Below are 22,539 nucleotides of genomic sequence, written 5' to 3'. Positions count from 1 at the left end.
AAAAAAGGATAACGTATGGAGTCTATGAGAGTTTAACGCAAACATGATCTGAGCCTCGGCGGTAAATGTCATGAAACAATAAGCCACAGTCAGAATCACTGCAACAGAACTGGTTTGACTAGGAGGGTTAAATGGAGGCAGAAGTGAAGTCCTGCCAAAGAACAGAAACCTTTATGCACTTAACACTCATACGATATATGGAACAAATATCTGTAAGAGAACGGATGTCAAAGTTAAAAACATTGATACAAATTTAAAGAAACGTTCCAACATCTTATACACTCCCAAACTCTGTGTGCGTGTGCTGTCAGATTGTGCCGGCTGATTGGAGCTATCATAACTATCTACGAGAAGTCTTATCAAACAAAACCCACATGATAAAAGCGGACCTACTACTTTTACGCACAGCGCCATGAGCACCAGGGCGAGCTGAGCCTCCAGCGTGTCTCTGCACGCAGGTTACCGACCTCAGACTGTTGTTGTCAGTCACTTACCCGGCACGGAGCGGACCCAGGATTTCTGTTCTCTCAGAGTTAAAAATAAATAAATCAAAAAGTCAAGGATAAGCCAGTTTGTCTCCCACCCAGTTTTGGAGCACTTTTCTGATGCGCTGTGCTCGTGCGCCTTGTTGCATGTGCATCTCCTCTGCTCAGAGGAACGGACTTAATGGGAGTTGTCATCTCATCCGTGACGCTCATTGGTCGTCACTTAACTAGTTAATGACTCCAAAATGGCATCTCCCTTAATTTATTCAGGTGTGGAATCCATGAAAAGGAAAATACTTTTGTATTCTAAGTATTCAGGTGAAAAAGCTACTGCGGTGAGTTTATTCAATTTAAAGGTGTTTGACTGTCACACAATGTTTCGTTTTTTTTTTTAATCAGAACACTTTACGAGGACTTCTATTAATTGGAATCACCAAACAAAGCTCAGAGCTTCTCAAAAGCAGTAATTAAAAAGGTATATGAAATGAATTCTGTGAACAAAGGATATAAAGGGCAGGGTGCCGGAGAATGAGCGATATGCAGAGAGACCAGTTCAGCAGCTCGGACAGCATCACCAGGAACAATCAGATCACGCAGGCAAACACACAAGGTTTTTTTCTTTTTGCCCTCCATGTTTTAATTCTTCTGCAGTAACATGAAAGTGTTGGACAGCAGAGCGTCGACTCTTACACATTCACACAGCAAAGTACACAACACCGTGCAGCGTGAAACACAACCGTAAAAAGGAAAAGAACGGCAAAGCCTTCACGTCAAAATGCCGGCAATAAATAGGCTGATCTTATTAAATGTATATTCAATACTCTTCTGTACACAGTCTATGGATTACAATACATCAACCAAACAATCATGTAAACAGAGAAAGGAAGAGAGGATGGAAGAGATCCTTCTTTCGTACACACATTAAATCCACGCACGCACAATACGACCAACGACCATGCAGAGGATCCAGAGTGCGCCTGTATGAGGCAACAAAAACATAATGAATACAGTACATCTTTCTCTTTTCCCTCCTTATGGAATTGCACTCGCTCACACACAATCACTCAGAAAAGGAGCACAGGGCAGCACGCAGGTTTTGGGGATACGAGGAGGAGGTGCAATGTGATTCTGCAGTGGAGGGTCCAGAGATGAATACTGGAAAAGGCTGCGAGAGGTGGCAGCCTATTCTTCCAATGTGCGGAAGGCGTTCTGCATGTCCTCCACCAGCTGAGCGTACTCTGCCTTGATCTTGGCCTCGCCCTCCTTCACCGGGTCCTGTACCAACGAAGAAACACAGTCTCACAACACGCACAAAAACAGGAAGAGTAGGCAGATTCTGTGCACGAGCTGTGGTGCCTGAGCTATGGCCGTCATCCTCACAGTGTCCGACAGATGTCATATCAACAACACGCTTTTAAATAGGCTGCCCCATCCTCTTATACAGATAGAAACGGGCAAACCTTTTAGTGAATTAAATGTGTTGTTTAGGCATCTAAACTGGATATTATCGACACTGTAGTCTCAGCCCGTTTGCATTTATTGTCGTGAGAATGTTGTCATGCTACACCCTTGGCCAGGTCTCTCTTTAATAATGACATAGGAAAACCTGATGGGTGGAGGTCACAGCAACAGGTATTTTTAAAGCAATTAAACTGTCCACTTCTTCATTGTGATCGTCACAACTCTTAAACGCACTCAGTGTATTGGAGCAAACAATAAGTCGACAAGCTCGAAATAATCCTTTTAAGAATCGGCACAAAGCGACTGATGTAAAGGCAGACTAACTGCACATTACAAACAAGGAATACTGTATGTTGACGAGGCAGAAGTCACACACACACACACACACACACACACACACCTTAAATTTCATTGAGCTGATCCTGTAGAGGATTTCTCCCATGTGCTCCTTGATCATGGCCCAGGTGATCTTGTTGTCGCTCTGAGCTGTGGTCTCCACTGCGTGCCGTGCCATTTCGTAGAAAGAGATCATGTTGGAGAGGATGCCCACCGTCTTATAGAAGGGACAGAACCTGAAGACAATGGACACAAAGTCAGTCAGCCATTTTGGATCAAATACCCAAAAGTGGAGTTTCATTTTCTCTCCAGACTGTCCAATATCTAGTCGAGCTCAGGTCAGTGCCAAACTGTGACTAGAGGTGAGTGAGTACATGCTACGTTGGGTGTGATGCTACCTGTCATAAAGTGTGTAACCGTTCTGCTGCAGGAAGTCGTCTTTGATCAGTTTGGCTACCTCCAGGGTGATTTTATCTGTTTCTGCCAGTGATGCCTGTTGAAAAAAATATATATATATTTAAATGAAAGAAATGTGTTGTAGAAAGCAGATATGGAATAAATGTGATCTTTTTTTTCTGCGACGCGTGTTTAACTTTGAAGTTGCATACTGGGAAAGGAACAGTTCATCCAAAGATCAAACCCCGGCCGCCAACTTAACGCTGAATTACCTTTCCGACGAGCTGCACAATCTCAGCCAGGTCCTCCTCCTCCTGCAGGATCTCCTTGGCCTTGGTACGCAGGGGCACAAACTCGGGGAAGTGCTTGTCGTAATACTCGTCCAGAGCACGGGTGTATTTGCTGTAGCTGATCAGCCAGTTCACTGAGGGGAAGTGCTTCCTCTGAGCCAGCTTCTTGTCCAGACCCCAGAACACCTGAGAGAGGAAATGACATAGTTGAGGAAAGGAACTGAGCGCCTTCAATCAGAAAAGCTGGATTATACCATTTACCTGCACAATACCAAGGGTGGCTGAAGTGACAGGGTCCGAGAAGTCACCACCAGGAGGCGATACACTGAGAAAGGAACAAACAGTTTCGTTACGGTACGTACAAGACGTGCAGAGTAATGTCTCCCTCTAGTGGCATAAAGCTGTACTCACGCTCCTACAATACTGACGCTGCCCTCCCTCTCGGGGTTGCCCAGACACTTCACCCTGCCAGCTCGCTCATAGAAGGAGGCGAGGCGGGCGCCCAGGTAGGCTGGATAACCACTGTCTGTGGGCAGATGCAGAAAATAACAACAGTGAAAAACAGGTGGCAAAGTGGTGCTTTCAGCCAAGGATTATCTTTTCATTTGTCTGAGCCAACAGTCCAAAACTCCCCAAAAATAATCAGTTCACCATCAAAGAAGACTGAGCAAATCTCCAAATATTCACATTTAATAACCTGGAACAACAGAATTTGGGGTATTTGTGCTTCGCTTCATTTTAAATTTTGATATGTCAATCAACTAAACGATCTCCAGGAGACTCCAAACTTACCAGCAGGCATCTCAGCCAGACGGCCAGAAATCTCCCTGAGAGCCTCGGCCCAACGGGAGGTGGAGTCGGCCATCATGCTCACGTTGTATCCCATGTCCCTGAAGTACTCAGACAGCGTGATTCCTGCCAGAACAAACCGAGTTAGTGTGCAGTACTCGCGTGTGTTAATCTCCAGTGAATGAGATTCTTTATTCCAACACATCTAAGTGGTCAACGAGTATTCACCTGTGTAGATGGAGGCCTCTCTGGCCGCTACAGGCATGTTGGAGGTGTTGGCCACCAGCGCTGTTCTCTTCATGATGCTCTCCGTCTTCCCGTCCACCTCCATGGTCAGCTGTGGGTCAGACGACACCGTCAGTCACTCTGTACATTAATCAAGTTGGAACACAACGCCGCCGCTATCGCTACCCACCTCAGGGAAGTCTCGCAGTACTTCTGACATCTCGTTACCACGCTCCCCGCAGCCTACGTAGACGATGACGTCGCTGTTGGAGTACTTGGACAGGGACTGAGAGATGACAGTCTTTCCACAGCCGAAGGCTCCTGGGATGGCTGTGGTACCTCCCTGCACACATCTTCAGACAGAGAGGCGAGAGGTGGGAACAGGATGGGGGGGAAAAACATTTTCAACATGTCTTGAGTTAAAGAGGAGGGTGAGAGACTCACGGGAAAAGGGCGTCCAGCACTCTCTGTCCGGTCAGCAGCGGGTGATTGGCGGGCAGCTTCTCTGTGACGGGTCGCACTTGTCTGACGGGCCACACCTGCAACATGGTGAACTTCTCCTTCACCCCCTCAAACTCCAGCTCCATCACCACGTCCTGACACAGAGACGCACACACCATCAACACCAAGGCAACGACTAACGGGCAAAAAAAAAAGCTGGTCGCTGGAGGTGTGGCGAACTCACGGAGACGTCGTAGTTTCCAGGTGGTGCCACGTAGGTCACGGTGCCTCTGTTTCTGGGAGGCAGCATGATCTTGTGCTTGATGAGGGAGTTCTCGTACACCATGCCATAGATGTCGCCTCCTGTGATGTGACTGCCAACCTAACGGTGATTTTAAAAAAAAAGGAAAGCTGACACAAATCGGATCATTTAAAACACGCCGAAGGTTTGAAGCTGCACAGACACACACACACCCGCAGGCTTTTGACAGGCGAAAACTCCCACTTGAGGTCTCGGTTCAAGGCTCCGATGTTTACACCTCTGGGGATGTAGATGCTTTGTGTGAGGTCATTGATGTCCTTTAGTGGTCGCTGGATACCATCAAAGATGGAGCCCATGATTCCTGGACCCAGCTCCACAGAAAGGGGTTTCCCCGTCCGCAGCACAGGATCTCCAACAGACACCCCGGCTGGATTCAAGCTCAGGGAAAAAAATGTTTGGACGGGAATGTTGGAATACTTCTAATATAAACTTTTACATAATTTAGACTCCTATCTGCCTTTCTATAGAGCCGTTAATAAATATTATGTCAGAATACAACATTTTTGGCCCTGACTGACTCAAACTGATGGCTTAAAAGCAGCCATACGCTGGATCAATATGAAAGCTGTGACATCGAGTAAAGACAGGCACGTGGTGGAAAGGATACAGGTCTCCTCGTAGACCTGGATGGTGGCCATGTCTCGCTCCAGCCTGATGATCTCTCCCACCAGCTCACTGTGGCCGACACGGACCAGCTCGTACATAGCTGCTCCTGCCATGGCGGTAGCTGTCACCACTACGAAAACAAAACAAGTGTAAACAATCCAGCTGCACAGAAGTTAAACAATCAAAGAGCAGCAGCTGAACAAGTCTGTGCACTTCTATTTACTGTTGCAGCTGAAGTATTGTTTTAAAGGCTTCTGTAGTCATTCTGTTACGAGTGCTCAGTTAAGAGAGAGTTTGGTATTGAGGATAGTGTTTGTGCCCACCGGGTCCGGAGACTCCATGAACGAATCCAAACTCGCTCTCCCTCTCCTCGTCCCTGATCTTGGGCAGCTTGGACATGTCCATCTTCACTGCTTTCTTAAAATAACTGGAAGCAGAGCAGAGAGGACAATTGTGAGGACGACATCAGGCAACAGAGAATGAAAATGAAACAGAAGTCTGCAGGAGAGGCCATCCTCTCCTCTGCAATGGTCCCGTACTACAACAACAACACTGTGTCTACATCTTCACTGTTGATATGTTTTATTAGCAGCCATAAAGCAGCTGTGGGTAAGAGCTCTTTAATGAATGCTTTTACAATGAATTTCATATGAGACCACACTGTGCTTTAGTACCAGTCTGTTTAAGAATGGTGCGAACTGGTTAATATGAAGAGAATGAAATCTATATATGGTCATACAAGATAATCACTGTGTGCAGCAGAGTGCATCGCTTTCAAAGTGGCAGCCCACTGCTCCCTATATACAGGGATGGGTCAAATGCAGTCGTCAAATTTCGTGTATGTGTAAAAAAATGTATATGACAATAAAAATGGTTTCTTCTTTCTTCGACTTTAAATGCTGATGCTAACTCGAACATAAAACACTTTGTTGGTATATTACTCTCTGTAAAAGTAAAGTTCTCGCGCATCCTTTTCAGTGTTTAAAACAAAATGGCTTTTCACAACAGATTCAGACTTTTCTCAAAATAAAAAAAAAGGTAGAAAATGTGTTAGAAATTAAAGATATTATGGAAATAATCCCAAAACTCAGAGATAAATACTGTCATGGCACCGTGCCGGTAGCTCGGTGGTGGCACCTCCTACTGTTACCATGGAAACCGACAGGAAAACACGGCAACACGACTGCTCACGACTCTGCCTGTCTCAGCATTACGGTGCCTGATCCAGGCCAATGCCGATCACCTCCTCCTCCTCCTCCTCCTCGGCTGCACACGCTTCAGGAGCAGTAGTACAGTCAGTGTGACGTGCGAGGATAACATTAGAGGGGAATCCCACAATGCAGCATGTTCCTCGGTCTCATCTTCACATGTGTACAGACGGTATGTATTGTGAACATGCTCCGTTTTCATAGTGTGACAAATAAATCTTTGTAGAAAACTCTTCTCCTTTTTCACATCACATGTCTGCTGCATACTCTCCTGACTAACTGCAGCAACATGCAGGAGCTGCACAAACACAAGCCGTCATCAGTCGTGACACAGACCCAACCCCACAGAGAGCCGACCGCAGATGCTCTGATCTGCAATACACTGAGTGCATAATAAAACACAGCAGATCCAGCCTCATACTTTCCTACATGTTGTATTTTTCCTTCTCTATCCGACAGTCATATCACACATACAGTGCTCTACATCCATAACCTTTTCTTGTCCTTCCCACTGATGCACAGATCTTCCCGTTGATGCCCGGCTGCTCAACCCAGCTGTGCAGGAATTTAGCAGCTCCACCAACGGGTCGATTGTAGGAATTACAAGAATGAGACCTAAAGAAGGCTTCACTTCGTTCTTATAGGACACCATTCTTTTTTTTAACAAACAAAATGATCTATCTTACAATTGTTAATTCTGTGAGGTTATTGTGAGAGCCTCCAATGAGTAGAATACAGTGGGAAGATAATGTCTATTGTTCTTATGATTCAATCATAGACAACTATCTACCTGCTTGATTAGTTTCAATCCTACAAATCAAACTAGATGTACATGTAAACCTTAAAATGATGTATAATAATAATAATAATATTATTATTTGGTACAAGCAGTTAAAGTCACATCCTCTTGTGATAATCCTTGCTACAACAACAACAGACATCACACTTGATCATATGATCCCAGCACATGACTAGCTGGTCTGGTCTGTAAGGAAGGTCTCTTTAAGGAAGTGGAAAACTAGCATGGTGCAAAACTAGGAAGTACACATTATATACTGGAGACATTTCCCCCTCTGACTACAATCCTCCACGGAAACATTGGCATATTAAAGACAATTCACACTTAATTATTTGTACTGCTGCTCTTAGATGTTGTGTTGGCTAACTTGTGCTGGATAGTAAAGAGCAGTAGGAGTGGTCAACAAACGGTTTCTAATCTAGACAGAGACAAGTTTACTGTACATTTTTTGTCTGTAATTTATGACTTTTAGTTCTTCATTATTTGATATTTGAGCTACAAAAAAAAGCAAGTTGACAACACTGAGAAAAGGCATGTCTATATTGGTATTGCTGTCTGTGCAAAATTGGGTCGGAAATGTAACATCTATGTGCGATAACCACGCACAACATCCTGACACACTGGTGTTTATTAAAAAAACATTGAATGCAGGTAGCTTATTGCATGGAATTCAGCTAAATTTGATTGTTTAATCTACTAATAATGATACAGATTTGATTGCATACCAATGACCTGGAGGCCTGTATATAGTATACCGTTACAGTATGCTTTGTATATTCAGCTTGACAGCTTTTTCTCGAAACTGTAGCCTGACACAGCAAGGACAGTCTAAAATCAGGCGGTTACATTAAGAATAAATATATATCTGCCATTTAAAATCAACCCCACTTTGTCTTCACACTGCAAGCAACGTCAGACAGCTCCAGATGTTATGAAAACGACAGCAATACTGGTCTCTCGGCCTGGATGAAAAATGCTGGCTCTTCCGTTTTGTCGCAACAGTGTAGCTAAATCATGTCATTATGCACACACAACAAAGCCCAATGTACGTTTATAATTTAGAGAACGTGGTTGAAGAATACAATGTAATAGTTACCGTCTGGTTGTGAAGTGGTGGTTCACTGTCTTGCTTCGAGAGAGAAACGACGGGTGCTGCGCTGCGTGACAGCCGACTGAGATCAGCTGACTTCATTCACTCGCCGCTCGGTTTTACTGCTGGGCCACTGCAACTGCCGCCATTTTGGATCCGCCCCATGAGCTGCCGTAAAGCGTTTACAAGTGGTGGACGTTGGTGATCGATCAAACCATGAACTAAGTTACAATACTGTTGACCTTTTTTTGCCCGTATAAATTAGGTCAAAATACTCTCTATTTATGAGACCATCCGTAGTTTAGTGTACAACCTGGTTCCAATCCGGGAATATGACAACCTTTAGAAAATATATAAATCATATATTATTATTTGAGCCAAAATGGAGGCTCCGTCACAAATTGCTGTGATTTATTATTTACGATATTTACTCCATATCTAAGTCTCTCTCATAGACTGTATATAAGAATAAGTCTCTCTCTTACAACACAAACTAAATTGTGGCAATGTTAAAGGAAATAAATGTTCTATATTTAAGAATTGTATTTATTGATATCTCTCTAAAGTGGTGTGGTTATGTGTGGCAAAGTAGGAGGCAAGGTTTATGTCTTTAATTTTGTTTTTGTGACAGTGTATTGAAATGAAAGTTGCATAATATGCATTTAAATGTCGATTTAATGCCCTGAGGTTAGCCTTAGAGGCTGTGCTTCCGCTCAGGTTTCCGACAAATCCACCAATCCCGCTTTGTTTGATTGGCAGATTATATTCTTAACATAATCACAACCATGACCCCTCGCTGACCTTCTCTTCTCAAATTGAACGACAATAATATTATTATTGTACAAGACAAATAAAGCATTGTCCAAAGTATTCCACACGGCTGTTTTAATATACTGTCAACCTCTTGCTTGATGGGCAAAAGACATCCTGGGAGACCAAACTCAGGAATACAAAACACCCACTTCAATATGCAGCACTGCTTGTGCGCATGCGGGGGTCAGGGTTGACAGTCTCCACACAGTCGTGGAAGGAGTGCGGCGGCTAAGCTAACAGCAACCACCGCAACTAGCTACATGTGGAGGGTAAAACGGGAGCCATCCCCGACCCTAACTCAGTCAAAATTCCTCCTTTTTTACCCAAAACTACTCTAAAGTTTAGCCTCATCGAAAATAAGGGATATAATCTGTTTACAATGAAAGGGTGAGTGTAAGCTTTTGAATCACGGATAAGTAGCTTAGCACGAGTAAAGTTTTTCATGTCTGTTTTTTTCTACAAGGCGAGGCTAGCTAGCTTGCGAAGCTACTTTTATTTAAACTACAAACGACGGCACTGTTACCGAAACCGTTCAGTCACGGATGTGCGCGTTAACGTCAGCAGTTTGTCGGTTATTTTAGCTCGTGGTCACTCATAACTAACTTAGTAGCTAACGTTAGCTGCTACTGGGAAGCTGAGTCAGGAAACCTCACTTTGCTCAGTTGAAGCTAAACAGACCCTGGATCTGAGATAATTCACTTCTCAGTCGGCTCAACTGAACTTCAGTTGTGGTATTGAAGCCAAGTCAGTTGACAAAGTTAACTCAACAAGTTTCTGGCACAGTAACGTAATGCCGGTCAACCCTGTGTCAGTTACCGCGATAACGTTACACTCAACTTCAGAGTGTGTTTCCACATCTTGATGAACAGGACACGTGACCAACAGCTGTCTTTTGGATGTGTTGTCTCCTATAAATACCACAGTGTGAACTCCTCAATCGTACAAACTGTGGAGAGAGTTGTTTGTGTCACCCATTATGACACTAACACACATCCTCAGGTTATCTGGTCTCTTGAGTGTAGCAGGTGCCTTATTCATATGAAGCATGGACATCACAATCATTAGCTTCAGGTATTTTTGTTTATGTGAAAGAGTGATTTAGGTGGATTGTGTCTGTCACCTGGAGTAATCTGTGACAAGTATATTAGTGGAACAGCTTCCACTACATATGGTTTGGCCATTTGATTATACTTTGGGGGATTCATTTCTTCCAGGGGTTGCAGCTTTATGATTAGCCCGATAATGTTCAGCAGTGTGTTTGAATACTGATCTAATTGGCCTAATTTTCTGTTGATTGAGTCATCAATCGTTTCAGATTTAGCATCAATTTTGTTTTGTCAATAAAGCAACTGCATTTAAGTAATTGGTTTTGACAAATTTCAAGCACTCAACAGTATTAAGCTAGATCTCAAAGCTACTAGTTGCATTTGAGTCACAAAAGTGTACTTGTTGCCAGCCAGTTGACCGTTTTGCTCTTGTTCCAGTAGCCGGATCGAGCTGGGGGATGTTACGCCCCACAACATAAAGCAACTGAAACGTCTGAACCAGGTCATCTTCCCTGTCAGCTACAACGACAAGTTTTACAAAGATGTACTGGAAGTTGGAGAGCTTGCAAAGCTAGGTAAGAAATATCGCTCATGTAGCTTACCCTCAAATACCATCAAAATGTTTTCTTTTAAAGTATGAAGCTAATGCATTGCAACAGTGAGATACTAGAACGGGAAGTAACTGCTTGGGTCCGTAGACAAAAGTTCTTCAGTTAGAAGGAACTACGGATCCCCTGTGTCGGTGACGTTTTAGTCCTCTTTCTCTTGCAGCATACTTCAATGACATTGCAGTGGGAGCTGTGTGCTGCAGAGTGGACCACTCTCAGAACCAGAAGAGACTGTACATCATGACGCTGGGCTGTCTAGCACCCTACCGTAGACTTGGAATAGGTAAGGAGCTCCGCATTTCTAGAAGATGCTGCAGTGCACCGTGTGATCTTATGTTTTGTTTCTCCAACTGTGCCTTTGTCGCTTTTGTCTCTGCAGGTACAAAGATGCTGAATCATGTGCTAAACATCTGTGAGAAGGATGGCACTTTTGACAACATTTACCTGTGAGTGTCTTAATTGCAGAAGGTGTATGAGGAGATGCCATTGTAGCTTTAATAGATTTAGTTGGCGCATATTTTCAGCGTACATTTGATCTTCTTTTTTTACGGAAACTGATCGAATTGACTGATTCTTTCAGCTGTAGCAAAAACGAATCATTTCATTCCATTGTTGTTGAGCAATTCATAAAACTGTTCCACCACTAACTACATTTCTCCTTTCCCTCTCCACAGTCATGTGCAGATCAGCAATGAGTCAGCCATTCACTTTTACCAGAAGTTTGGCTTTGAGATCATCGAAACAAAAAAGAATTACTACAAGAGGATAGAGCCCGCAGACGCCCATGTGTTGCAGAAGAGTCTGCGCAGCCCATGTGCACCGCCCACAGGAGAGCTTCAGAAGGCAGAGTAGGGGCACAGCGTTTGGAAAGAGCACAGTTGTGCTCCACAGAAACAGAACTGTGACAAATGCCCCAGGGTCGACACAATTCAACACTTTCTTCAAAGGACGCTAAAAGAGAAAACAAATTTAAATTACAAAAAAATGCTGCATTTATTTTGCAAAGGGGTCCCCTCTGATTTTTGCATATTTTATTGCTCCGTCTCCTCATACAGATAATTGACAATGACAAAAAGCTCAGTATTCAAAAGTGCTTAGATTGACAAAGATGCCAATTTAAGACAGTTTTAGACTTGGTTATGGTGGAGGGTGTGGTGTTTGCAAATCATACTGTTTGTTTTGGAGTTGTTTTTATGCGGTTATAAAGCTAATGGGGACAAATCTTTACTGTTGAGCAAAAGAAAACAGTTGGTTAGAAGCTGTAAAAGTGTTTGAAAGACCATCACTGACACACGAGTACCAGCTGGTCAGCTTGGAGTGACGCTTTGAGCTGTTACGTGGAACCGTCACAACTCTATTCCCTCACCACCTGAACCTTGGGAATGATGGGAATGAGTCTGACCAGCTTGTTGATATGTCATGACCAGAGGGGGAAAGCAGAAATGTGTCTCCTCGGTTCGGGTGTAAAGAAGGCCGACCGGTTTTGAGGTGGTGGGAAGACGTCACCGCACATCGTTTCTGCATAACTTTATTTTCCAGCCTGTTAATTTAATTCCCCTTCAAACTGTAATTTTTATTTTTTACATTTAAAATTGCAAATGGTTCAGAGGTTCTCCTGGGTTTACTACTAAGAGTGAAAATATTAAAGTAAGAGAAACAAACTAAGTATTGAATGTGTTTCTGAGAAGTGCACTCACATAGTCTTGATGTTTGAATTAGAATGTTTGGGATTGGATTTGGGCATTATTTTCAGAAGTATTATGACGGTGTGTGAGGATATGTCTCTAAACACATGGACGTGTTTTGAGACATCTTACCTGAAACACCTTTGGCACCTTTTTGTAGCCACTTTTCAGAATTTGTCTATAACTACCTGCCTCAGTCAGCTTCTGTTAGACACACCATTGTGTTTTGAAGCGTGTCTGATAGTTTGCCAGTTTTTGGCATGGGCTCTTGAACAGTGTTTTACCCAGAGGAAGCTCTGTTCCCTCTGCATGCAAGGAGAGTTGTGTCCTCTCCACTGTAGTATAAGCATGTTTTCCCTTTCTTTGAAGAATTTTATCTTTTCTGGAGCTCTATATTGTAAGACTTTTTAACGTCGAAATAAAGGAATTACTATTTGCAGTAAATGTTTTACTAATAGTCTTATTCTATATTCTGTTGAGTTATTATCTAAATGCACATCATTCTGGTTGAAAATTTATTTAAAAACACTGCATCGTACAATAAATATATCTCTGGGTGTCCGTCATGATTGGCTGAAAACTCCCACAACTGGAATGCCATTGGCTGTCAGCTCCTAGAGGACCCGCCCCTTTCTGCACCATGCTAGGTGTAGCTAGATTGTTTTGAGAAATGAGTTGAGTTTAATGCTTAGCTAGCCAACAGTTAGCCTTCAATCTCAAAAGTACTCTCAGCGACAGACAGTCTCAAAAATGCTGAGACTTGAGGTTAGTGGAAACTACCAGCCATTAGCAGCATTTTATCAACAGCGAAATACGCCAGTAGTTTGCTTAATGATTACGTCGGTAACGGTATAGTGAGCTAGCTATTAGCCAGTTAGCTAACAGAAAGATAGCTTAATAGGTAATTGCTCATGTTGCTTGCTGGTTAAGTGACGGGATAGTAATCAGAGTTTCGCTTGCTGTCAACAAAATAAACCAGGACTCACAACTGTGTGCAATTAAACATGCTGTAATAATGCTGTAATAGCAGGTAAATTAGTTTAGGTTAGCTGTGGAGCTAGGTTAATCAACACCAGCTTGTTAGCATCTAGTAGTAGTAACGTGAGAAGCTCAGTGTGGTTTAACAGTGTCTTATATCTACGACGACATTACTGCTGGATACATGCATCTGGATGATTTTCTTGTCTGGTGTCATCATACTTATTCAAAATGCATCCTCTGTTCATTGCAGGACGGTCACGGGAGGGATTTAAGGTCCAGCTGTTAAATGCGTTGACTGGTACCTCATCAGACTGTTAGGACAGAATGCCAGAGATGACTGAAACTCAGACACCTGGTCGTAAACCCAAGTAAGGATGTTTGAGATAACTGCTGTCTGTTGTTGTAACCAAAATATCAGTTGAGGCACTTAGATACATATTTACATAATTGGAATAATGTTTTGTTTTGCAGAAAGAAGAAAAACAAAGAATCTCACAATGCAGGTGAAATCATTTCTCCTGTTATGCTTCTGTTCCTTGCTGCTTAGTGAATGGTTTCTCTAACTGGTGGTGGTCACTGTAAGTGTAACTGGACATTAAAGTGTTGTCTCTTCTCTATATAGTTGAGAGACACAGAAAAGAGAAGATTAATGCCGGGATCAACCGCATTGGTAATCTTCTCCCCTGTTCCAACGCCCTAAAACAGGTAAGAGAGTCTGGCATCACTGTTTTGCAGTACAATGTTATGGTGTCTGCACAGGCCAGCTAACTGTGTTATATTTTAATACCCCCTCATCTATAGAGTAAGAACATGATCTTGGATCAGGCCTTTCGTTACATCACTGAACTGAAGAAACAAAATGACACATTGCTTCTGGAAGGAGGAGATCAAGTCCAAGGTGAAGTTTAATAATTGTACACCTCTCGTTTTTACAATAGTCATGAAAGTGGGACCATACAGTATGTGCATTTAGAATTATTAACGTATGTGTGCTTGGTCTGTGTGCAGCTGAGGAGATCCGTCGGCTGCGGCGTCAGACGGAGGAGCTGAGGAGGGAGAGTGCTCAGTACATCGAGCTCCTTAAAGCTCATGACATTAACATCCTAGAAGACCCCACAATTCACTGGAAGGGCCCCCAGCGTTGCACCAAGGTGGCAAAGGTGACCCCCACTCACCAACTCCCAAAAGAGATCGTCGTCAACTCCAATGGCATTGTAAAGTGCCCAGCAGGGAAGGAGACTAGCCCAGCAAAACCGCCTTCTGAAACATTAATTCTTCAGCCACTTTCTGAGGTCAGTGCCAGGTTGAGAGTTAATGGAGCCCTGTTGCAAGTTAACACCTCTTCTTCCACCCCTACGCTTCTCCCTGGGTCGACTGCCACACCTAACCAATCTACAACGGGCCTGAGAATGAGAGAGCAGTGTGTGGTCGAGACACCGGCTGCAGCCCCCTCTCTGCCACCCTCTGTGTCGTACATCACCCTCCAGATCCCAGCAGCCACCACGGTGCTTCCCCAACAACCACAGCCCGCCGTCCCAGTCCCGACCTTCACCATAGCAGCCACTTCAGCGCCACAGCTCCATACTGAAAGCCCTGCGCAGCCGGTTTCCAATCTGACCACACTCGCCCAGGCTATAGCCACATCCAGAGCAGCAACCTCAGAGGTTTGCTCTTGGGCCACACAGGACACTGCCATGAGGACTGTAAGTTACACTGCTATCCCCAACAGCCATGCCCTTCTTAGGGCTGGGGCGACGGGCAGCACACAGACGACCTGGACAACGCTGCAGATGGCGGGAAACACAGTGCAGCCAGTCTGCCACAGTCTCCCCGCCCCAGAGGTCATCAACACCACCCAGACTGTCCAGCAGGTGACTGTGTGTCCAATGGGCAACAAAGCCTCTGTTCACCCCATTCAAATACAGATGCAACCACATGTGCCCGTACAGCAAGCCCCCATTACAGCCCACATTCAAGCACAGCCCTTTCAGAGATCACCCCAGCTGCGGCCAGCAATCCTGAACCAGGCAAAGCCCCAGCCTGTTCTAGCCCCCCAACCACAATGTGCTGTTCTCTCCCAGTCAGCCATAGTACCCCAGCCAGGTGTGGTGGCCCATTCTGCCGCCCTGCCGGCGCAGCCCCAGTCTGCTGTACTTAAAGCAGCGTCATTGGTTCCCCATCATCCGACCGCCCTCATCTCTCAGCCACAGGCCACTGTGCTGCCCCTCCTTCAGACCATGCAGGTGCTGCAGGTCAACTCAACTGGAGGGACAGCCTCGGGTGTAACAGCCCAACAGAACACTAACAACCCAAGTGTGGTCATCCTGCAGCAGGCCAGTTCTTGCCCAAACCAGTCAGTTGTAAGGGAGGAAATAACAAATCAGTCACCATGTCAGCATATCGTAATCATCCAGGCACCCAATCAGGTTGCACCTGCCCCTCAGAATCCTCAGGTTGGCATGGTGCCTGCTGCTGTGCCCACTGCAGTACCGCTTGTGTCCACTCAGATATCCACAAGCAGTAGTTCAACATCTGCCACTTCCTTACAGAGTGTTGGGGGAAAGCAGCTGGTGCACATTCTCCCACGCCCTGTTCAGCCTCATGTGAACCATCCCCTTCAGGTCACACGGGCCTCCTCTTCCCCACCGGTTCCTCCAACCCCACAGACTATCACTGTGAATGGCCAGGTGTTTGCTTTGCAGCCCATAAAGACCTCTGACAAATCCAGCTCCCATGCGGGCCAGAGTACACTCCAGCTGGTCCAGCCCACCACCACTGAGGAACCAACTACCAATGTGGCCCTCAACAGTTTAGGTGCACTCAGCAGCCTCAATCAGAGCATCTCTCAGGGCCTTCCACTGACCATTTCCAGCCAGAACAACGGTCAGCTTCCAGCTGCTCCATTATCAGCAGTCCAGCAGAAGCAGCCTCTTGCTCCGGCACCCTTCCCTGGAACTGCACTTGCTCCACCTGCCCGGCAGCTACAGGTCCCTTCTTTCAGCCCAGTCAAATCCGGGCAGGTGGGTAATGCCTCTAAGAGTCGAGGAAAGAGGCTTCGCACAACTTTGAATACAAAGAGGGCGACAGCTAAAAGGACTAAACCAGACAAAAGAAAAGAGCTCCGTGAGGCACCACCTGTCGCTGCTGTTTCAGCCAAGCCAGTGGTTTCTGCAGGAGAAAGTAACGTTTCAGGATCTGAAGTTTTACAGTCCTCGACTGTAAAAGTCATAGACATTCCCTCCACTTGCACCGCAGCTGTCACAACGACAGATGGTACTGAAGCTGTGGGGAATATCACCTCTACGCAAAACACTCAGATAATGATTGCGTGTAGTTCATCTAGCGAGTCATCTGTATTTAGGCAATCCCACCCACAGAGCTCTGTCAGTGCAACTCAGACCGATGCTGTACTCGGCAACACTAGCGGTGTGGCGACTGCAGTTACAACTGCCAATGCCACATCGGTTAAGCCAACAGTTAGTGCAGCTGTGGCCATTCAGAGTAAACCATCCATAGTTTCTGGCAACAACTCGGCTTTAACCAAACTCTTAGTTCCAGAGGTTAAACAGCAAACCACCAGTTCAGCAACTAGCACAATGCAAAGTAAAGCTGCCACCGCTTCTATGTCTAAACAGAGCAAATCTGTGGTGACTTCTGAAGGTGCCACTGAGACGCTGTACACTCCCACCACTGTTTCTACCGCATGTCTGACTCCCGTCTGCACCAGAGCTATCCCAGCAACTGCACCAGTATCTTTAAATCAGGCTACCCAACCAACTTCAATATGTCGTCCCCACCAGGTATCTAATACCCAAGATCCTCTGCCACAGTCACAGCCCACCACTTTACCCTTGGTGTCCACAACTGTGGCGCTCTCATCGCCTGCAGCAACTTTTTCTGCGGCCCACAGCTCTGTTACGGCCCCGACAACAAGCTCAGAGTTTAGGAAAAGGGTCGCTACCAGTAGAGCTCCAACACATCAGACGGACGTGAACATTCCCCACCCGTCACCCTGTCATCCTGCTGAAATCAAGCCACCCCAGCCTCCTCGAAGAGATAGGGAGGCTCAGGTAGAGAGAAACTCCGCAGCAGCAGAGAAAGACAGCTTGGTGGCAGCAACCTCTGGCACTCCCTCTAGAAAGGATTTTTCCCTATCTCAACAGTACACTAACCTTGACGATCAAACTATCGAGCACCCTATGACATCTAGCAGACAGACGGACTCTCCCATGTCTTCAGGGGCTGGGGGAGGCAGAGGGTTCTCTGTGGCCTCCATGCTTCCCCAGGGCCACACTATAAGTGCGTCATCTGGCTCCTTTGGAACATTTACGTTCACATCTGAGCAGGCAGAAATGCTGGCCTTGGCCATGCTAGAGCAGGACAGTCCAGGAAGGCGGAGTGGAAGCTGCTCTGGGAACACTGCTTCAACAAACCCCGCCGCTGCCACATGGGAGCCCCCAAAAACCCCAATAGTGTCCAACAGTAAAGAAAGGGGCTCAACTGGACAGCAGGCAAAAGTGACTAAACCCATGGACACAGTAACGGTTAAACCCACTCTGCAGGTATCTGTCAGAGGACAGGCTGGGGAGGGGCCCACTGGAAGCAGACATCCACAAAACATCTCATACTCCCAGTCTCTCCCCCAGGTCCAGTCTCAGGGCTCACCCCAGAGCGGCACCGTGGCCAGCCTCAGCGTCAACAACCTGATCAGGCCCAGCTCCAGTCAGCAACCCTACCCGGGCTCGCCCAGTCTCTCTGTCCAACAGGGCTCAGTTCCCTCACCTGTGGGGAGCTCAGCCCACATATCCCAACCCCCAAACAACACCCTCTCGCCCTGCTCGGGTGCAGCCCAGCTGAATGAGTACACCCCCTTGAAGACTGCGTTAATGAGGGCTCAGGCTGGAGTCGGTGTGGGGGAGCGACAAGTGAAGATCATCTCCAAACGGCAGGCCCAGGAAGAGGTGATGCTGAACACAGGAAAACGGCCCAAGCCCTGTCCTCCATCAGCTACCACTGTCAGCCACATGGACCTGAAAGCGCCAGACCACAGCCAGATGATGGTGGGGCAGCTGCCCCCCACGTCCCCCGCTGTCATGACGAGGATTAATTCCGAAAGCGGAGGCCCCCTCTTCTCCACAAACTCTTTCATGAGCCCGGTAGTTCGGCCAACAGATGGCCACTGCCCTCCTCAAGGACCCCTCGAGCAGAACCAGCCAGGTGTGCTTCATCTGCCCCAGGGCCATCCACAGCATGCTGCAACCCAGCCTGGCCAGCACCTGGGAGGAAACCTGTACATGAAACAGCAGCAGCAAGAGCAACAGAGACACCACCTGTATCATTTGCAACACCACCTGACACAGCCCGACCCCGCACAGCGCCACTCACTACACCAGAGGGCGCTTCAGCAGCAGCAGCAGGAGCAGCAGCAGCAGCAGCATGTGCAGAAGAAGCGAGGGCTTGTCAGAGGCAGTCAGACTGGTTCACCTGCTGGCCTGCAACAGAAGCAGCACCACCTGGAGAAGTCTGGAGTTCAGCAGCAGCAGCTCTCGCATCAACAACAACAACAGACGCAGCATCAACCCCACACACAGCAGCATCAACAACAACAGTCTCACCAACAATCACAACAGCATCAACAGCCAACACAACACCAACAGGCTCATCCCCAACAGCACCAACAGCAAACACATCAACAGCAGCCACAGACGCAGCGTCAACAACACCAACAGCAGCAGCAGCAGCAGCAGCAGCAGCTACAGCAGCAGCAGAGTTCCCACTCCAGACACCAGCAGCATCTACAGCAGCAGATCCAGCAGCAGCAGCAGCAGCAACAGCAGCAGCAGCACTTTAGACACCAGGAGAAGAGTTGTGAAGCCCAGGCAGCGGGATCCAGGGCCCACCACAGCAGCCACCTGGCCCAGCAGGACCACCTCAAGGTTGGTGTCACATAGATGATGGAGGATAATTTGACAATGTATGAAACTGGAAAGTTAAGTACAGCGGCACCTTCTGGTTCTCGTCTCTGTATCTTTTTATTGAACTGGCATCGTCAGTGCTAAATTATTTGTTGACAAACAAGTAATTGTGGTACCAACCAATCAACACAGAGTTTTAAATATATTTTATTTACCCTTTAAAACCACATCAGACATCGGCTGTTCACAACTTAATTGTGAGGGCCATTTGTAATTACTTTAGGTATTTAGTTATAATTACATGATTTATAATCACTACCTCCGGTGTGACATTTCTGTCAGTGCGGTCAGATGGTTGGCGAAAAAGAATCCTAAAAACAAAATGCTTTCCGAGGAGCTTTTGTCTCTCCTGGGTCTTGCAGTGAAAAAGCATCAGAGCTATTTCTATTGAAACACAATTATTTATATCTTGCCCGTTAGAACAAGATATTAGATGTTTTATATATAAATGACAAGAACACACGTTGATTAATATTGATTGAATGATGAATAAGACTTTCTTCGTCTCCCTCAGCCTGGTCAAGACCATAACGCTATGCAGAGGATGATGAGCACCAGGACTCTGGAGCAGCAGCTCATCCCTCCTCCCAGCAATCCTGTGTCCCGGTCGTCTGACCTGGCCTGTGCCCCGTCTCGGCAGGAGCGCCACCGCGTTTCCAGCTACTCTGCGGAGGCGCTCATCGGTAAAAGCTCCACCAGCGGTGAACAGCAGCAGCGCATGGGTCTCCACCTTCAGCCGGGCCGCGGTGCCACACAGGAGCAGCCGGACCTCCGCGGTTACCTGGACACGTCACAAGTGAAGGCCAGCATTGCACACAACCCACAGAACCGCTTGCCCTCCGACCATCCAGGATCTGCAGATGTTCAGCGGGTCTCGGAGTGTCCGCCGTTCAAGACCATGGGCGGAGGAGTGCATCAACTCGGGGGCTTTGAGGCTCAGGTGTCTCGTGGGAGTGACATGGCCCCCAAGTCGGTGCCGTCCTCCCAGAGGGGCCCTCAGGGGCAGCAGCAAGGCGGGTTCAGGATGGGTGTCGGCCCTCCACCCGATGGCCGTAACCGCTACAGTGCAGGTCATCCCGGCTCACAGGGAGTACAAATCGGCCTCCCCCGGGAGCAGGAAGGTTGCCACCAGAGTTTCATGCAAAGCCTTCTTTCACCCCACCTGCCCGAGCAGAGCAACCACCAGCGAGCAGTGCAGTGCTGTCCCCCGGTCAGCATGGAGTACAGCTGTGTGCCTGGAAGCTCTCCAGGAGACCTGCAGGCCAAGGCCTCCAGCCCCAGTGTGGGCCAGACACAGAAGGCCCCGGCTATGCGGCTTGGAGAGGGCAACAAGGGCCATATGTCTCAGGTCAGCAGTAATATGCATGGAGGTGTACGCACAGGTCTCCCCCACCCTCTTACCCCACACAGCAGCTCTGAGCCGGGCCGCTCCTCGGCCCCCTCCAGACCACCCACAGCTGTTAGCCAGCACTCGCGCCACATCGCCCGAGATACTCAGCCCACCAAGCTGAGGCCCGGTGACCGGCCTCGATCGGCTCTGAGACAGAGCAACCCCTTTGAGCCCGACGGCCACCTGCCTCTGCTGCCGGGAGGAGGGGTGCTGCTGGGCAGATCACAGTCTGGAGGAGAGGCGCGACGCAGCACCATCGTCCGCTTCATGGCAGATACTGCTCAGGTTCCTGGCGACAACAACCTGCTTGCTGACCAACACCTGACACAAAACTTTGGTTTCCCCTTCATTCCAGAGGGAGGGATGAACCATCCACCTCCCATCAATGCTAACTCCACATTCATCCCTCCTGTCAGCCAGCCCAACGCCTCCCGTACGCCGTCCCTTCTGCCCGTGGAGCCCCAAAACACTTTACCCTCCTTCTACCCTTATTCTCCGGCTGCTCACCCCAGCCTGCCCAGCGATGTCACCCTCCAGTACTTTCCCAACCAAATGTTTACCAGCCCGGGTGCCGACAAGGGCAGCGCTCCTCCACTCAATAACCGCTTCGGCTCCATCCTTTCCCCGCCTCGCCCTGTGGGCTTCGGCCAGGCCAGCTTCCCCTTGCTCCCAGATATGCCCCCTATGCCCATCGCCAACTCATCCGGGATCACCCCCCACATATCCAACTTCAGCCTCACCTCCCTGTTCCCCGAGATCGCCACAGGCATGCCCACCGACGGTTCGGCCATGCCAATGTCTCCCCTGCTCTCTCTCTCCAACACCTCGGCCGCCGACTCCGGCAAGCAGCCCAACCGTCCTGCCCACAACATCAGCCACATTCTGGGCCATGACGGCAGCTCGGCCGTGTGAGGAGAGGTCCCGCTGCATTGCGATGAACTGGTGTTCTGAATTGAAGAGTCTCATTTTGAGATGTATTTTAAATGTTCATACGCAGAAAGTGGTGGCGACGCATCCGATGACTGTTTCTGGGTTAAAATGACACCATGTCTGTCCGATTGTTTACATGTTCAGTTTCAATTTGTTCCTTCTGGCATTCGTGCGATGTCAACGTTCCAATTAAATATTTCCAAAATCTTTTGAATTGAAGGAGACATGAAATGATAGTCCTTTAAAGCTCTTTGTTGGTTAAACCGACTGTTTGGTAGTAAAACTAAATTTATGTTTAGAGCTTGGAATTTAACGTTTTGTGGGTCATTAAGAAACCTACCAATATAATTTAACTAACTTATATCAGGTTGTACTGTACAGAATCAGTTTTTTTCCCCAAGAGCTATTTTGTAAATACCAATGTTTCATATCAGAATTGTTAGATTATGTATGTATTTGTAAATACAAAATTGATTAATAAAGTTTATAAGGAGACATTTGTATTTGCTGCCAAGAAATTGTGTGTTTCTTGCTCCACTAGATGGCACTTTAACTCCGTCACAAACTTGTTTTTTTGTAGCTCCGGGTTGTTTTATTTTGTAAAATCCACCAGTGGGAGAAACAATTAAGATTAGTGGTGGATTTAAAACTTAAGTTGCCACT

General features: G+C 46.9%; 3 protein-coding genes across 4 annotated transcripts; 2 read left to right on the top strand and 1 right to left on the bottom strand.

The window, feature by feature from the left end:
- Positions 1-1,092: 1,092 nt before the first annotated feature.
- On the bottom strand, positions 1,093-8,546 carry atp6v1ab (ATPase H+ transporting V1 subunit Ab). Its single transcript, XM_079292155.1, has 15 exons — positions 8,455-8,546; positions 5,675-5,778; positions 5,353-5,481; positions 4,898-5,112; positions 4,668-4,805; positions 4,427-4,578; positions 4,173-4,335; positions 3,986-4,094; positions 3,761-3,883; positions 3,380-3,494; positions 3,230-3,293; positions 2,951-3,154; positions 2,681-2,775; positions 2,347-2,518; positions 1,093-1,760 (listed from the first exon to the last, which is right to left on the bottom strand). Exons 2-15 carry the CDS (start codon positions 5,754-5,756, stop codon positions 1,668-1,670), a joined length of 1,854 nt encoding a protein of 617 aa, XP_079148281.1. The 5' UTR covers positions 5,757-5,778; positions 8,455-8,546; the 3' UTR covers positions 1,093-1,667.
- A 914-nt stretch (positions 8,547-9,460) lies between these two features.
- naa50 (N-alpha-acetyltransferase 50, NatE catalytic subunit) lies at positions 9,461-13,044 on the top strand. 2 transcript variants are annotated; one of them, XM_079292314.1, is made up of 5 exons: positions 9,461-9,648; positions 10,749-10,882; positions 11,079-11,198; positions 11,295-11,361; positions 11,590-13,044. In XM_079292314.1, exons 1-5 carry the CDS (start codon positions 9,641-9,643, stop codon positions 11,765-11,767), a joined length of 507 nt encoding a protein of 168 aa, XP_079148440.1. In that variant the 5' UTR covers positions 9,461-9,640; the 3' UTR covers positions 11,768-13,044. The 2 variants fall into 2 exon arrangements, with proteins under 2 accessions (XP_079148440.1, XP_079148439.1); XM_079292313.1 differs by having other exon boundaries at positions 10,746-10,882.
- A 224-nt stretch (positions 13,045-13,268) lies between these two features.
- usf3 (upstream transcription factor family member 3) lies at positions 13,269-22,290 on the top strand. The gene is made up of 7 exons (XM_079292152.1): positions 13,269-13,365; positions 13,832-13,949; positions 14,053-14,084; positions 14,204-14,286; positions 14,383-14,479; positions 14,590-19,517; positions 20,071-22,290. The coding sequence occupies exons 2-7, from the start codon at positions 13,906-13,908 to the stop codon at positions 21,856-21,858; spliced, it is 6,972 nt and encodes a 2,323-aa protein (XP_079148278.1). The 5' UTR covers positions 13,269-13,365; positions 13,832-13,905; the 3' UTR covers positions 21,859-22,290.
- The last annotated feature ends 249 nt before the right edge of the window (positions 22,291-22,539 follow it).

The sequence above is a fragment of the Melanostigma gelatinosum genome (assembly GCF_949748355.1).
Source record: "Melanostigma gelatinosum genome assembly, chromosome: 20".
NCBI classification, from domain to species: Eukaryota; Metazoa; Chordata; class Actinopteri; order Perciformes; family Zoarcidae; genus Melanostigma; species Melanostigma gelatinosum.
The sequence above is the reverse complement of the archived record's forward strand: the minus strand, read 5'-3'. Positions and strand labels throughout refer to the sequence as shown.